General features: G+C 38.6%; 1 protein-coding gene across 4 annotated transcripts in view; it reads left to right on the top strand.

The window, feature by feature from the left end:
- NLN (neurolysin) overlaps positions 1–15,194 on the top strand; it is a 103,953-nt gene that overhangs the window by 36,610 nt on the left and 52,149 nt on the right. For all 4 annotated transcript variants that reach the window (XM_055252268.2, XM_055252269.2, XM_063623239.1 and 1 more), the window contains 2 exons: positions 2,464–2,723; positions 6,823–6,971. In XM_055252268.2, coding sequence (XP_055108243.2) covers positions 2,464–2,723; positions 6,823–6,971 — 409 coding nt within the window. The remainder of the gene's footprint in view (positions 1–2,463; positions 2,724–6,822; positions 6,972–15,194) is intronic.

Below are 15,194 nucleotides of genomic sequence, written 5' to 3'. Positions count from 1 at the left end.
CACAACCCACTGCTTACTTGTCCTAGAACCCATCTTGGCCTAATGTTCCTTCTACCTCAGTGATCATATTAGAGTTAGGGCCCCAATGCTTTTCTCTTCTCACTCTGCAAACTCCTTGAGTACTCCTATAAGTACAATTACCACTTAATGTTAATGAATTCCTCTTACATGTTCTGTAGCCACTTCAAACTTGGCATGTCCAAAATCGAGTTTCTCTTTTTTCCCCCAAAAAGCCTCCTTTCCCTTGACTCTCTTGACTCTCTCACCTCCACCGCCTCCATCCGTTCAGTACCAAGTCCTTTTGAGTCAACTTCCTGAATATATTTTAAATCATTCCAATTCCTCCTATTTCCTAGTTTTGTGTGCTTTAATCATGAGGCCCAATAGCTCCAATAACAACTTCTCTCTTGAATGATCTCTTTTACAAACCTTTCAACTCATTATAATTTGAGTGATTTCTCTAAAACACAAATCTAGTATCTCTCACCTGATTAAAACCTTTCTATGGCTCTCGAATTGCCTTCAGAATAAGATTGGATGTTTGGGGGCATTTTTTGTTGTTGTCGTTGTTGTTTTAATGTTTTGTAGAGACAATGTTTCACTATTTTGCCCAGGCTGATCTCGAACCCTGGACCTTAAGCAATCTGCCTGCCTCAGCCTCTCAAAATGTTGGGATTATAGGCATGAGGCACGGCGCCTGGTCAAGGTTGGATGTTCTGATGATTCCCAAGGCTCTTCATTTGCTAAATGACCTTACTTACCTTTTCAGCCTTCTCTCCCCTTATGGCATTACCTTTGGATAATTCCTACACATTGTTCAAATGTTGGTTTGCTAGTTGCTCTTCTAGAAAATCTTTCTTGACACATTCCCCCTGCCCCAAGACCAGAATGGGGTTCCCTTCGTTTGGAGTTCTCTCTGCTTACCCTTGTCATAACACTCATCTCTGTAGTATAATTGCATATTTATCCATTTGTCCTTTCTACTGTATTAGAATGTCAGGGTCTAAGAAAATTTGCCATTTATCCACATTGCCTGTCACGTAACTAGATACAGTACATGCTCATAAATATTAGCTGGGTGAATGACTTTAAACAAGTCACTTAGTCTTTCTGAGGCTTCAATTGCTTTATCAGAAGAGAATACAGTAATGCCCTACCTACCTTATAAGGTTGTTTTGGGGTCCTGTAAGATAATAGAAAGGAAGCTTAGCATAGTGGTTAAGAGTATGGGTTCTGGATCCATACTGCCTGGCTTTTAATCCTACCTGTGACCCTACAACTAGCTGCGTGGCTTTAGGCAAGTTACTTAACTTCTCTGTGTTTTAGTTTTCTCTTCGTAAAATGAGACTAACCACAGTATATAACTTAGAGGGTTGTTGGATGACTGAGTGAGTTACTACATGGGAAGTATTTTGAACCGTGCCTGAACAGACAATAAATGTTAGCTACTAAATATAACATTTTTATTTGTAAGCCCTAAAATTATATATACTTATATATATATGTATATATTGTGTATGTATATAGACAGAGAGAGAAACATGGCATCAGTATTACTAGTTTGAATGTTTTAAGGGAGTAAAAACTGGTATCATTATTCTTAACAATTTCTTTTTTCTTTTTTTCTTTTAGGATAATGGCATAGCTATCCCAGAGTTTATTTTCCAAGTCTTAAATTCAAATTGTCATTCTTAATTTACATGAAATTTTGGTTAAAAAAAATGGTGTTCAGTATAAGAAGAGAAGCTTTTAAATGTTTCCTTGCTAAACTTGCAAGGTTTTTTCGAGTCTGTGTACATAGTAGGTGGAAGTTAGCATTGGAAAAATATTAAAATAAAAAAGATACTGGCCAGGTGCAGTGGCTCACACCTGTAATCCCAATACTTTGTGAGGCCAAGGCAGGAGGATTGCTTGAGCTCAGGAGTTCAAGACCAGCCTGGGCAATATGGGGAAACCTCATCTCTACAAATAATTTTTTAAAATTAGCTCAGTATGGTGATATGTCCCTGTAGTTTCAGCTACTTGGGAGGTTGGGGTGGGAGAAACACTTGAGCCCATGAGGTCAAGGCTGCAATGAGCTATGATCACATCACTGCACTCCAGCATGGGCAACAGAATGAGACCCTGTCTTAAAAAAGAGAGGGAGGGAAGATTACTGATTTAATTTATAAAGGAGAATTATTACAGCTCCAACACCTGACTTTATTTTTCTATATGATTTAATTACACAAACAATCCAGTGTTTGAATTATACAAATTTCATTAAAACTATGTAATTATGCAAGAAAAATAGGAAATACAGGGGCACTTAGTTTTGTGCATATGTGTTCACCTGAGAGTATTTGCTTGTTTTTTTAAAAAGGTTCTTTTTAATTTAAAATTTAATTTTATAATGCACATTCATATGTTGCCTTTGGACCAACAGAAATCCCTAATTCTTATTCTTTTTCTGATTCTTTTTAGATTTGGTGGTTCCAGGATTTTACTCAGAATGACATTAGGAAGAGAAGTGATGTCTCCTCTTCAGGCAATGTCTTCCTATACTGTGGCTGGCAGAAATGTTTTAAGATGGGATCTTTCACCAGAGCAAATTAAAACAAGAACTGAGGAGCTCATTGTGCAGACCAAACAGGTGTACGATGCTGTTGGAATGCTCGGTATTGAGGAAGTAACTTACGAGAACTGTCTGCAAGCACTGGCAGATATAGAAGTAAAGTATATAGGTGGGTCAGATGCAGAAGCATATCAGTGTTTCACTTTGCGGACATCTTAAATCATTTCATGCTTTCTCTCTTTCAGTTTTCCAGTTTTACAAGCATTGATTTTTACATAATTAATTGCTTAGAATTTAATTATCTAAGATTTTAAAATTGTTTATGTTGGCAAAGGTGCTATAAAATGTACACTCTGATTACACTGCTTTCTGGAGAGCATTTTGACAATGTGTCAGAACTTTTAAGACATTCATACCCTTGCTCATTAATTCCACACCTAGACATTTATTCTAAGAAAATAATCATGTATATGGAAAATTCATGTATCAATTTATGTATAAATAGGTATTCTTGTCATATCATAGGCTTAGAAACAATTCCCAAATGTCAACTAATAGATTAGATAAATAAATTATGAAACATCCTTCCTCTGTAATGCTGTATAACCATTAAAATCATGGTTTACAAGCAGTATTTAATGACGTGGGGAAAAGGACACAGAAGAACTGGAAGAAAATAAATTTTATCAGTGGTTTTGTTAGGATTCACTAGAGAAATTGAACCTATAGGGTGTGTGTGTGTGTGTGTGTGTGTAAGTATATATATATATAAAAATATATATATGTGTGGGGAGAGAGAGATTGATTGATAGATTGATTATAGGGAATTGGTTTACATGATTAAGGAGTCTGGAAAGTACAGAATCTCAGTGTGGGCTGGTAGGCTTGAGACCCAAGAGAGCTGATGTTCCATCTCCAGTCCGAAGGCCAGTAGCCTAGAGGCCCAGAAGAGCCAGTAGTGCAGAAGTCTGGAGACTGCAGGAGGATTCTTCCTTGTTCAGGGAGTCTTTTAGGCCCTAAACTGATTGGATATTGACTACCACATTATAGAGGGCAGTCTGCTTTACTTCAGGCTCATCACTCTAATGTTAATATCATCAAAAACACCCTCCAAGTTAACACATAAGATTAATCATCAGAATGTTTAGTATATCAGGTGATGGGTTTATAGCTAATTTTTACTTTCCTCTTTATGTATTTCTCTATTTTCTGTATTTTCTGCCATTACATACATTATTTTTATAACATATTAGACCCTTCGAGTTATAAGGAGTGAAGATTCCCTTTGGTTACCTCTAAGGGTTGGACATATTTTGTAGAATAATTATGACAGACAACTTTGGCTGTATATCCAGGCTTCATATGAGAATATAAGATAGCTGCAGAACTGGATATTGTAAACATTCATGGGCATTTTGAAAGATCATCAGAATCCAGCATAGCCCTAGTGACCTGGTCATCTCCTTGCCTCCACTATCCCTTCATCCAAGAGTTCTCTACTCTATGTTTCACTGTAAAAAGGACTTGGCTATTTTATCTCAGCGTTTGTTGGCTATTTTCTCTTATCTCAGCATTTGTTTCAGTTTCTGCTCCTACTACCAACTGCTTCACTTTCATTAATGGCTTCTCAATCTTATTACACGTTTTGAATTTAAACTCCTGAATAAAAGGATCTGGTTGTCTTCATTAGTCAAAGTCAAAGGGATAGAGTTAGTCCCTATTCAGCAGAGCTTTTCCAGCTGGCAACTTCATGTGCATGTACCATCCTGGATGTGGTTTGTCCTTGGTTCAGGTGCTCACTTCTTCAGTCACTTGTGGCCAAGATGGTATACCAACCCATAACTTAGGCATTTGAGACAAATGCCTGGAGTGCTATGGCACAATCCTAGCTCACTGCAGCCTCAAACTCTTGGGCTCAAGAGATCCTTCTGCCTCAGCTTCCTGAGTAGCTGGGACTGCAGACATGTGCCACCACGCCCAGCTAATTTTTACATTTTGTGTGGAGATGAGGTCTCACTATATTGCCCAGGCTGGTCTCATGTATGTTGCCCACTCCTTGTCTCAAGTGATCCTTCTGCCTTGGCCTCCCAAAGCACTGGGCTTACAGATGTGAGCCACCATGGCTGGCTCAAACAAAATCTTTTAAAAATAATTACTTAAATTGTGTTTCTCTCAATAATAGATCTTTTCAGCATACTTTCAAGTTTGTGATGTTTGTTCTTGCTCCTCTATAAACTTACTTCTGTGGGTTAATTATCGAAATTTTTGAATTTAGGAATAGATTTCTTAAAAACTAACTTTCTCTTATCTGGGCATATTCTCCGAGTCCATTATGCCTCTCGCAGTAGCTGTTGAAACCTTGTTTGCCTAGTGTCAGGCACTGGGCATCAGCATTGTCTATAGTTTGGCAGTGAGAGCATAAATCTGGTTCCAGGTCTTTGTGGCAAAGTAAGGAAGGAAATGGCTTTCAGCATCTTTGTTTGTTTAAGAATATGTTTCTAATTTTAGGCTCCTGCATTTGATGTTGCTTATGTAAGTTTTTGAGCAATTTTTATTCCTTCTTAATATATTTTATAGCTAATTTATTTTATTTTATTATTATTTTTTTTTTTTTGAGATGGAGTTTCACTCTTGTTGCCCAGGTTGGAGTGCAGTCACGCAATCTTGGCTCACTGCAACCTCTGCCTCCCGGGTTCAATCAGTTCTCCTGCCTCAGCCTCCCGAGTAGCTGAGATTACAGGCATGCACCACCATGCTCAGCTAATTTTGTACTTTTAGTAGAGACAGGGTTTCACCATGTTGGCCAGACTGGTCTCAAACTGCTGACCTCAGGTGATCCACCCGCCTCAGCCTCCCAAAGTGCTGGGATTATGGGCGTGAGCCACCGTTTTATAGCTAATTTTAAAAAGTGAACATATTGCAACCATATAGTTAACCAATATCACTTAAATATGTGCTGTAAGTATTAAATTTCAAAGTTTTCTATTCCATTCTTTCCTTAACCAACAGACATAAAATTATATATTAAATCCTAAAAGCATAATTTCATAATTTGATATTTCAAAAATATACCTTATGGATTTATTCTGATATTTTTGGCAGGTATTTCTAATAGCTTTATTTGTAACAATGTTTTAAGAGGACTGATACGAGTGTTTAACTATATAATTTCTTGCTGTATAAAGGATAGCTTTTCTGTCTACTATATATCATATGGAAATTTTTCTATTTATAATACCTTCACAATACTGAAGTTAATCAAATAAAAATTTACTTATTTTCACAGCATAGCACAACCATCACTATAAACCATACTTATTTTTGTTCTGTAGTATTGGTTATTTCATTGACATCAGAGATTTTTACCCAATTAAAGTCAAAATACAAATTGATGAAAAACCTAAGAACCAACTTTAATATGTGAAGATTAAACCAAACTAAATTATCATTATTATTTAACAGAATGTCTCCAATGTCTAGCTACTTGTTGGATGTGTCCACTTAGATTTCTGGGAATCCTTTGAAATTATCTGGAATTTTGGATGTTTTTATGTATGTGTGCATTTGGGGTAGGGTCCGTTGCTTTGATTAGATTTTCTGTGGAGTCTTTATCTTTTTGTGTACCCTTTTCCCATCTCAGATCCTAAGATGCCTCAGTATAGGAACTGTGTCTTTCTCTTCCTACATTCCCAGTTGATAAATTACACTCTCAGGCCAGATGCAGTGATTCATGCTTGTAATCCTAATACTTCAGGAGGCTGAGGTGGGAGGATCACTTTAGCCCAGGAGTTTGAGACCAGCCTGGGAAATATGGCAAAACTCCATCTCTACAAAAAATATAAAAATTAGCTGAGTGTGGTGGTGCATGCCTGTAGTCCCAGATACTCAGTGGTGTTGGGGAAGGGGGCTGCTGAGGCAGGAGGATTGCTTGAGCCTGGGAGGTTGAGACTGTAGTGAGGTGTGATTGCACCACTGCACTCCAGCCTGGGCGACAAAGCAAGACCCTGTCTCAAAAAAAAAAAAAAATTGTACCCCAATGTACTTTGATAAGTGCTCAGCTCACATCCTTACCGTTCATAATGATGCCAGCTGGAACAGCCAAATCCTGCATTACATGCTTTTTCTTGGTAGCCTTAGGAGCCTTTACAGAAAATATAAAATAAAAAAACTTTTATTGGCATGATCATTCATCTGGGTATGAGGTATCTGGCTTAATACTGATTTGACAAGTCCTGTTGTGTGGTAATAGTTTTTTTCTCCATCCGCAGTGGAAAGGACCATGCTAGACTTTCCCCAGCACGTATCCTCTGACAAAGAAGTACGAGCAGCAAGTACAGAAGCAGACAAAAGACTTTCTCGTTTTGATATTGAGATGAGCATGAGAGGAGATATATTTGAGAGAATTGTTCGTTTGCAGGTAAGTAATGTTATAAATCCCTTTAAAGAGGGGAAAACTACAACAAAAAAGAACTTTCAATCATAAATAAAACATACTGACTGGACTTTCTTAACTTTTGTTTCCAATGATTATAATACCATAATGGGCATTATATAGTATTACATAATGTTAATTATATCGTTGAGGTTATGTTGAGATGCTAATTCCATTCACTTAAAGACCAAATGTAGAGGAGTGAACATCTGTAAAGTTAAGGCTTTTTAACGACATTATGAACTTGATGGTTACATGTAAGGGTTATCTTAGACCAAATCAATTAGAAGCAAATGGAATCAAGTTGTTTATCTGTAAATATCTTGTGGTTTTGGAACCATAATATTGATGACATACTGTTGATGCTGTATGCCAGAGTCATTCCTGTCATCCTTACATTTTTCAAGACTTGCGGAAATTATGGATAATAAATGTTCTAGGTGGGTCTCTCCAAGTGTTTTTGATCTTTTTACCAATGTTGATTTGCCTCCTAGCAGCTTTCAATTTTTATTTTCATGACACTTCAGCAATTTGTTTGGGGAAAAAAGCAGTTTTAAAATTCCAGGCATTTTTTTAATTTAATTTTGCATGTTTCTTTCTGCAGAATCCCAATTTTTTTTCCTTTTTAGCAGACCATGACAAGAGTTGGAATATAATATTTTAAATTAAATAGCATTTTAATTTGTAACTCATTATACAATGTGTAATCAAGATTTAGACATGCAAGATGTATATCCTGTTTATCTTTTCATATCAGACAAGCATTTTTCATCCTATAATTGATAATCATAATTCATAATAATTCACATTTGGTCTATAAACTTCATGGTGAAAGTAACTTATGAAAATAACTTTATGATTATTCTTCATTAGCTAAATTGTTCTTCTTGCTCCTTTTGACCACAGTTATTCGATGTGATTTGAATCATGGCCTTTATAGTCTCCTCGTTTTATTTCATCCCCAAATTATATTTCTTTCTTGTTCTATATTTTTTTATGTAATTTGGAATTTTTCCTAGAATTTCTAGTTTCCTTTAATTAATCCTATTTTCATCATGATTTCTAAGTTCTCATTTGGAATAATGTTTTTGTTTTTATTTCACATTCTGTGATTCTTATGAATGTTATCAAGATATGAAAGGTTTGTCACTTTAGATTTCTTTGTCACAAAGTACTTTTAAATTTCTTATATTTGAGACCAGCCTGGACAACATGGTGAAACTCCATCTCTACTAAAAATACAAAAATCAGCCAGGCATGGTGGCAAGCACCTGTATTCCCAGCTACTTGGGAGGCTGAGGCAGGAGAATCACTTGAACCCAGGAGGCAGAGGTTGCAGTGAGCCGAGATCATGCCACTGCACTCCAGCCTAGGCAACAGAGTGAGGCTCCTTCTCAAAAAATAAAATAAAATAACTTTTCTATAGTTTTGGGATTGATCCCACTAAACTTGGGAACAAATTGCTGCCTGTAGAGTAGACTAGCATACTATAGTGACTTGATAGACACCAATGCGTTCATCAGATTTGTGTCTTTATTTGAGCTGGTTCATTTCGGGCCTTTATTTTAACAATTTAAGGTAATTTCAGATTTGGTTCTATAATTTTGGTTTCTATAATTTTTATTGTGTGAACATTTTTTAGGGGCTTCTACAATATTTGCTAACTCTACATCAGGATAATAAAAAATAACTATTGTGTTTGTTTTTGCATTGAAGGTCATTAGGTGAATTTACCTACCTTTAAACACCTTCCATGACAAATGGTTATGTTTATTTAGGCAGTATTTTTTTAAAACCTAGAATTACCAGTATTAGTTCTCTGCTGGAGTTGGACACTTTAATAAATGGTAAAACTTACCCCATTCATACCTAAAGGGCAAAATCAGATATCCAAATATTTTATTTATTTTCTCCATAATACTGTAAGTTAAATAGGATAGCCATGATATAGCATATAAAGCCTTCATTAATGGCTGGGCATGGTGGCTCATGCCTGTAATCCCAGCACTTTGTGGGGCTCAGGCAGGCAGATCACTTGAGCTTGGGAGTTCAAGACCAGCCTGGGCAACATGGCAAAAACCCATCTCTACAAAAATAAAAAATAGAGGCCAGGTGTGGTGGCTCACGCCTGTAATCCCAGCACTTTGGGAGGCCAAGGCGGGTGGATCACCTGAGGTCAGAAGTTCAAGACTAGCCTGGTCAGCATGGTGAAACCCCGTCTCTGCTAAATATACAAAAATTAGCCAGGCGTGGTGGTGGGCGCCTGTAATCCCAGCTACTTGGGAGTCTGAGGCATGAGAATTGCTTGAACCGGGGAGGCGGAGGTTGCAGTGAGCCGAGACCGTGCCATTGGGCTCCAGCCTGGGCAACAAGAGCAAAACTTCGTCTCAAAAAAATAAAAAATTAATTAATTAATTAAAAATAGAAAAATTAGCTGAGCATGGTGGTGAGTGCCTGTAGTCCCAGCTACTCGGGATGCTGAGGTGGGAGGATTGCTTGTGCCCAGGAGGTTGAGACTGAACTGAGCAGTGGCTGTGCCACTGTACTCCAGCCTGAGTCACAGAGTGAGACCATGTCTCAGAAAGAAAAAAAAAAATCGACACATAAAGGCCTCATTAAGCTGGATAAATAGGATCTTAAACTTATATGATGTCAGCAATTTCAGGCCTGCCCTACTAAAATTAGGATGCTCTGAATAATATTCCCAAGACAGCAATAATGTATGTAATAATCAAATATATTATCCCAATTGGATATAAAATGTTATTTTACCTCTCTTTATTTTCCACTTAAAATTAATACATAGAAAAGTGAAATTACTTTTCATAATTCTTCATGCAATAAGGGCTCCAGTTATCTATTGATGCATAACATATTACCCCAAATCTTAGTGGCCTGAAATAGCAACAATCATTTTCTTTTCTCTCACAGTTTCTGTGGATCAAGAATTCAGAAAGGAATTAGTTGGACAGTTTTGACTTGGGGTCTGACATGTGGTTTCAGGCAGTGGTGGCTTGGGTTGAAGCAGGTAGGAACTAATCAGGCATCTGTCTTTATTCATGTAGTCTCAAGGTGTCTGTATTTGTCCATTTTCACACTGCTATAAAGAGTACCTGAGACTGGGTAATTTATAAAGAAAGAGGTTTAATTGACTCACAGTTCCACATGGCTGGGAGGCCTTAAGAACTTACAGTCATGGCATAAGCCGAAGGGGAAGCAAGGCATGTCTTACACGGTGTCAGGAGAGAGGGCGCAGGGGAAGCACCAGACACTTATCAAACAATCAGATCTTATAAGAACTCACTCACCATCACAAGAACAGCATGGGGGAAATCACCCCATGATCCATTCACCTCCCACCAACTCCCTCCCTTGACTTGTGGGAATTATGCAATTTGGATTACATTTTGACATGAGATTTGGGTGGGGACACAGCCAAACTATCATTACACCCCCAGCCCCTCCCAAATCTCATGTCCTTTTCACATTTCAAAACCAATCATGCCTCCCCAACAGTCCCCCATAGTCTTAATTCATTCCAGCATTAACTCAAAAGTCCAAGTCCAAAGTCTCCTCTGAGACAAGGCAAGTCTCTTCCGCCTATGTGTCTGTAAAATCAAAGACAAGTTAGTTACTTCTAAGGGACAGTGTGGGTGCAGGCGTTGGGTAAATGTTCACATTCCAAATGGGAGGAATTGGCCAAAACAAAGGGGCCACAGGCCCTATGCAAGTCCAAAACCTGGCCAGGCAGTCATTAAATCTTAAAACTCCAAAATCTCCTTTGACTCCATGTCTCACATCCAAGGCACACTGATCCAAGGGGTGGGCTCCCATGGCCTTGGGTGGCTCCACCTCTGTGGTTCTCAGGTTACAACCCCTGCAGCTGCTTTCACAGGCTGGTGTTGAGTGCCTGCAGCTTTTCCAGGTGCAGGGTGCAAGCTGTCATGTGGATCTCCCATTCTGGAGTCTGGAGGGCAGTAGCCCTCTTCTCACAACTCCACTAGGCAGTGCCCTAGTGGGGACTCTGTTTGGGGGCTCCTATGCCACATTGCCCTTCCCCACTCTCCTAGCAGAGGTTCTTTGTGAGGTCTCTGCCCCCACAGCAGACTTCTGCCTGGACATCCAGGCATTTCCACACATCCTCTGAAATCTAGGAGGAGGTTCACAAAGCTCAGTTTTTGTCTTCTGCACACCTACAGGCCCAATACCATGTGGAAGCCACCAAGGCTTGGGGCTTGTGTCCTGTGAAGCAATGGCCTGAGCTGTACCTTGTCCCCTTTTAGCCCAGCTGGAGCTCGAGCAACTGGGATGCAGGGTACTATGTCCTGAGGCTGCAGAGAGCAGGGGGAGGAGGGGGGACACAAAACCATTTTTTTTCTCCTATGCCACCAGGCCTGTGATGGGAGGGGCTGTTGTGAAGACCTCTGACATGCCCTGGAGACATATTCCCCATTGTCTTGGGCACTAACATTTGGCTCTTGTTACTTATGCAAATTTCTACAGCTGGCTTGAATTTCTCCCCAGAAAATGAGCTTTTTTTTTCTACCACATGATCAGGCTGTAAATGTTTCAAATGTTTATGCTCTGTCTTTCCTTTAAACATAAGTCCCAATTTCAAACCGTCTCTTTGTGTACACACATGGCTGTATGCTTTTAGGAGCACCCAGGCCACCTCTTGAATGCTTTGCTGCTTAGAAATTTCTTCTGCCAGATACCCTAAATCATCTCTCTCAAGTTCAGAGTTCCACAGATCTCTAGGGCAGGTGCAAAGTGCCCAGTATCTTTGGTAAAGTGTAGCATGGGTGACCTTTACTGCAGTTTCCAAAAAGTTCCTCATCTTCATCTGAGACCACCTCAGCCTGGACTTCATTGTACATACCACTATCAGCATTTTTGGTCACAACCATTCAATAAGTCTCTAGGAAGTTCCAGACTTTCCCACATCTTTCTGTCTTCTTCTCAGCCCTCCAAACTGTTCCAACCTCTGCCCGTGACCCAGTTTCAAAGTCGCTCCTACATTTTCAGTTTGTCTTTATAGCAGTACCCTACTATCCTGGTACCAATTCTCTGTATTAGTCCGTTCTCACACTGCTATAAAGAATACCTGAGACTAGGTAATTTATAAAGAAAGAGGTTTAATTGACTCACAATTCCTCATGGGTGGGAGGCCTTAGGAACTTACAATCATGGCAGAAGGAAGAAAGGCACATCTTACATGGTGGCAGGAGAGAGAGTGAGCTCAGGGGAAGCATTAGACACTTATAAAACAACCAGATCTTGTGAGAACTCACTCACTATCATGAGAACAGCATGGGGGAAACTGACCAAATGATCCAATCACCTCCTACCATGTCCCTCCCTCAATACGTGGGGATTAAAATTCAGATTACAATTCAAGATGAGATTTGGTTGGGCCACAGCCAAATGATACCAGTGTCTTAGTTAGATTGGGCTGCCATAACAAAGTACTGTAGACAGAATCCTTTAAATGACAGAAATTAACTTTTTCACACTTGTAGAGGCTGCAAGTCCGATATCAGTGTGCCAGCATGGTTGGGTTCTGGTGAGAGTCCTCTTCCTGGCTTGCAAATGGCCCCTTCCCTTCCCTGCTGGCCTTTCCTCAGTGTGTGCACATGGTACGGGTTGGGAGGTGGGGGACAGGAAGGCAAGGGGAGAGAGAGACAGGGAGAACTCTCCTTCTCTTCCTAAAAGGCCACCATCCTGTCAGATTAAGAACCACCCTTCTGACCTCATTTAACCTTAATTACCAGCCAAAATCCTATTTACAAATACAGCCACATTGGGGATAGGGCTTCTACAAAAGAACTTGAAAGGGCACAGTTGAGTCCATAGCGCAGAGCGTCTCCATGTGGTCCGTTTGTGTGGGTTAATTTGGGCTTCCTTACAGTGTGGTGGTATCAGGATAGTAGGACTTCTTTCATGAGACTCAGTGCTCCAACATGAGTGTTCCGGCAAGCCACATAGAAGCTACTTTGCACTTATGCACTGTCACAGAAGTCACATGACATCACTTCTGCCGTACCATGTTGGTTGACAAGTCACTGCATTCTGCCCAGATTGAAGGGATACCATATCTCAGTCTGGGGAGTATCATTTAATTGGCAGTCATGTTTCAAAACCTTCAAAATAGGGGAGGAGGTGGGGACGGTTAATGGGAACCAAAAGAAAAAAAATAGAATGAATAAGACCTGCTACTTGATAGCACAACAGGGTGACTATAGTCAATAATGACTTAATTGTACATTTGGAAATAGCAAAGCATAATTGGATTGTTTGTAACACGAAAGATAAATGCTTGAGAGAAGGGATACCCCATTCTCTGTGATGTAATTATTACATATTGCTTGCCTGTCTCAAAACATTTCATGTGCCCCATAAATGTATACACCTACCATCTACCCACAAAAAAATTTCTTAAAACCTTCAAAACAAATAATTTGTTGACTAAATGGATGGAAGAAATTACGGTAGAGGATAAGACTTAACCAGTGTGTTGTGGTCCTCTCCCTCCCAGTGTGTGACTACTAAGACTGCCTTATATTTGTATAGCAGTATGACTCATATAACCTTGATTCCAATCTTATGAGGTAGGCTTTTTTATAATATAAGTGGAGAAACTGAAGCTTAGAAACAATAACTTTCCAAGGGCCACATCACTGGTGGATAAGCGCTTGCCAAAAACCATGCAGACTGTTTGTTAAACCCTTCAAGGGAGGGAGGTATCATGTTTGATTCTATTTTGCACCTCTGGCGGAGTGCCTGATAAAAAGCAAGCATTCAGTAAATGTTCATCAAACGAAAGTGAGAAACCAGTTAGTGGCAGATCCAGAAAACAGGCCTTCGGTAATTGCTGGGACATAAGTTACCCATTTGGAAAAATAAAATGAAATTGAATGTCTTCCTCGCAACCAACTGAAAAGCAATTCCTAATGGATTAAAGTCATAAAAGGCTAGAGCTTAAAGCTTCTAGATGCCTGTACAGGAAGATATCTTTATGACATCTGGGCAGGGATATATTTATTAAGACGCAAAAAGTGCTAACTACGAAATATAAGGCTAATAAACTTGACTATGTTAAAATAACTTCTATTCTTAAGGAAAAGTGAAAAGAGTTCAAATACTGAGAAAATAAATTTACAAAACATTAAACTAGTGATGCATTCTAGGATATATAAAGAACTACTATAATGAATAACAAAGAAACATCCCAGTAGAAAAATGGGCAAATGATACGAAGAAATATTTCAACAGAAACGCACATAGCAATCAAATGTATGAAAAGATGTTCAACTTTATTAGTAATCAGAGAAATGCAAATGAAGACCATAATAAGTTACCATTCTTCATTCACAAGCTTGGCAAAGATGAAGAAAACCAACAATGCCAAGTTATCTTTGTGGATATGGATCAACAAGAATGTTTGTGCACTGCTTCTAAGAGTGTAACTGATACATCACCAAGTTGGAGAAAAACTTAGTAATAGAAAGTTGGAGCTTACGTTCTCCACAACCTAGCACATCCTCCCACTCCCACCTCAGTATTTACCTAGAGATACCTTTGCATTTGTGCAAGGTAATATTGAACAAGTGTTCATAACAACCCAGATTCCCATCAGCAAGAAAATGGATCTATAAATTGTGGTACATTTATGCAATGAAATATTTTATAGCATTAAAATAAATAAGTATAACAACATGAAACAATATAGTTGAATCTTAGTAAAAGTGAAGGAAAGAAATTGCAGAATACTGCATACAATATGATACTTTATAAAGCTCAAAAAGAAGCAAAACTGTACAATATGTAAGTGGTAAAACTGGAAAAAATGTTTATCACAAAATTCAAGAGAGTAGTTATTTTTTGCACAGGTTACCTGTTGCATAAGTAAATGCAACGGTATTATTAATGTCCTAGTTTATAAGTTGAAGGGTGGATTTAATTTGTCCTCACTACATATATATAGTTATATTCATTTGCAGATATCAGGTTACACATAAAAATTTAACATATATTAAATGTATCCTTAATTCCACCAAGAAAAAAAAAGAGAAAAAGCAGTGAAAACAAGGACTTCCTCATCCTTTTAAGCTAAAAAAAAATGCCCAATGTCAGAAGCCAGCAATTATGGCTGCAGGTATTAGTATTTCCCAATTCTGACAAGGGCTTCTCAATTGTTGGCTTTTAAAA

Source organism: Symphalangus syndactylus, chromosome 18 (assembly GCF_028878055.3).
Source record: "Symphalangus syndactylus isolate Jambi chromosome 18, NHGRI_mSymSyn1-v2.1_pri, whole genome shotgun sequence".
NCBI lineage: Eukaryota > Metazoa > Chordata > Mammalia > Primates > Hylobatidae > Symphalangus > Symphalangus syndactylus.
Note: the sequence above shows the minus strand (reverse complement) of the source record. Positions and strands in the feature narration are given on the sequence as shown.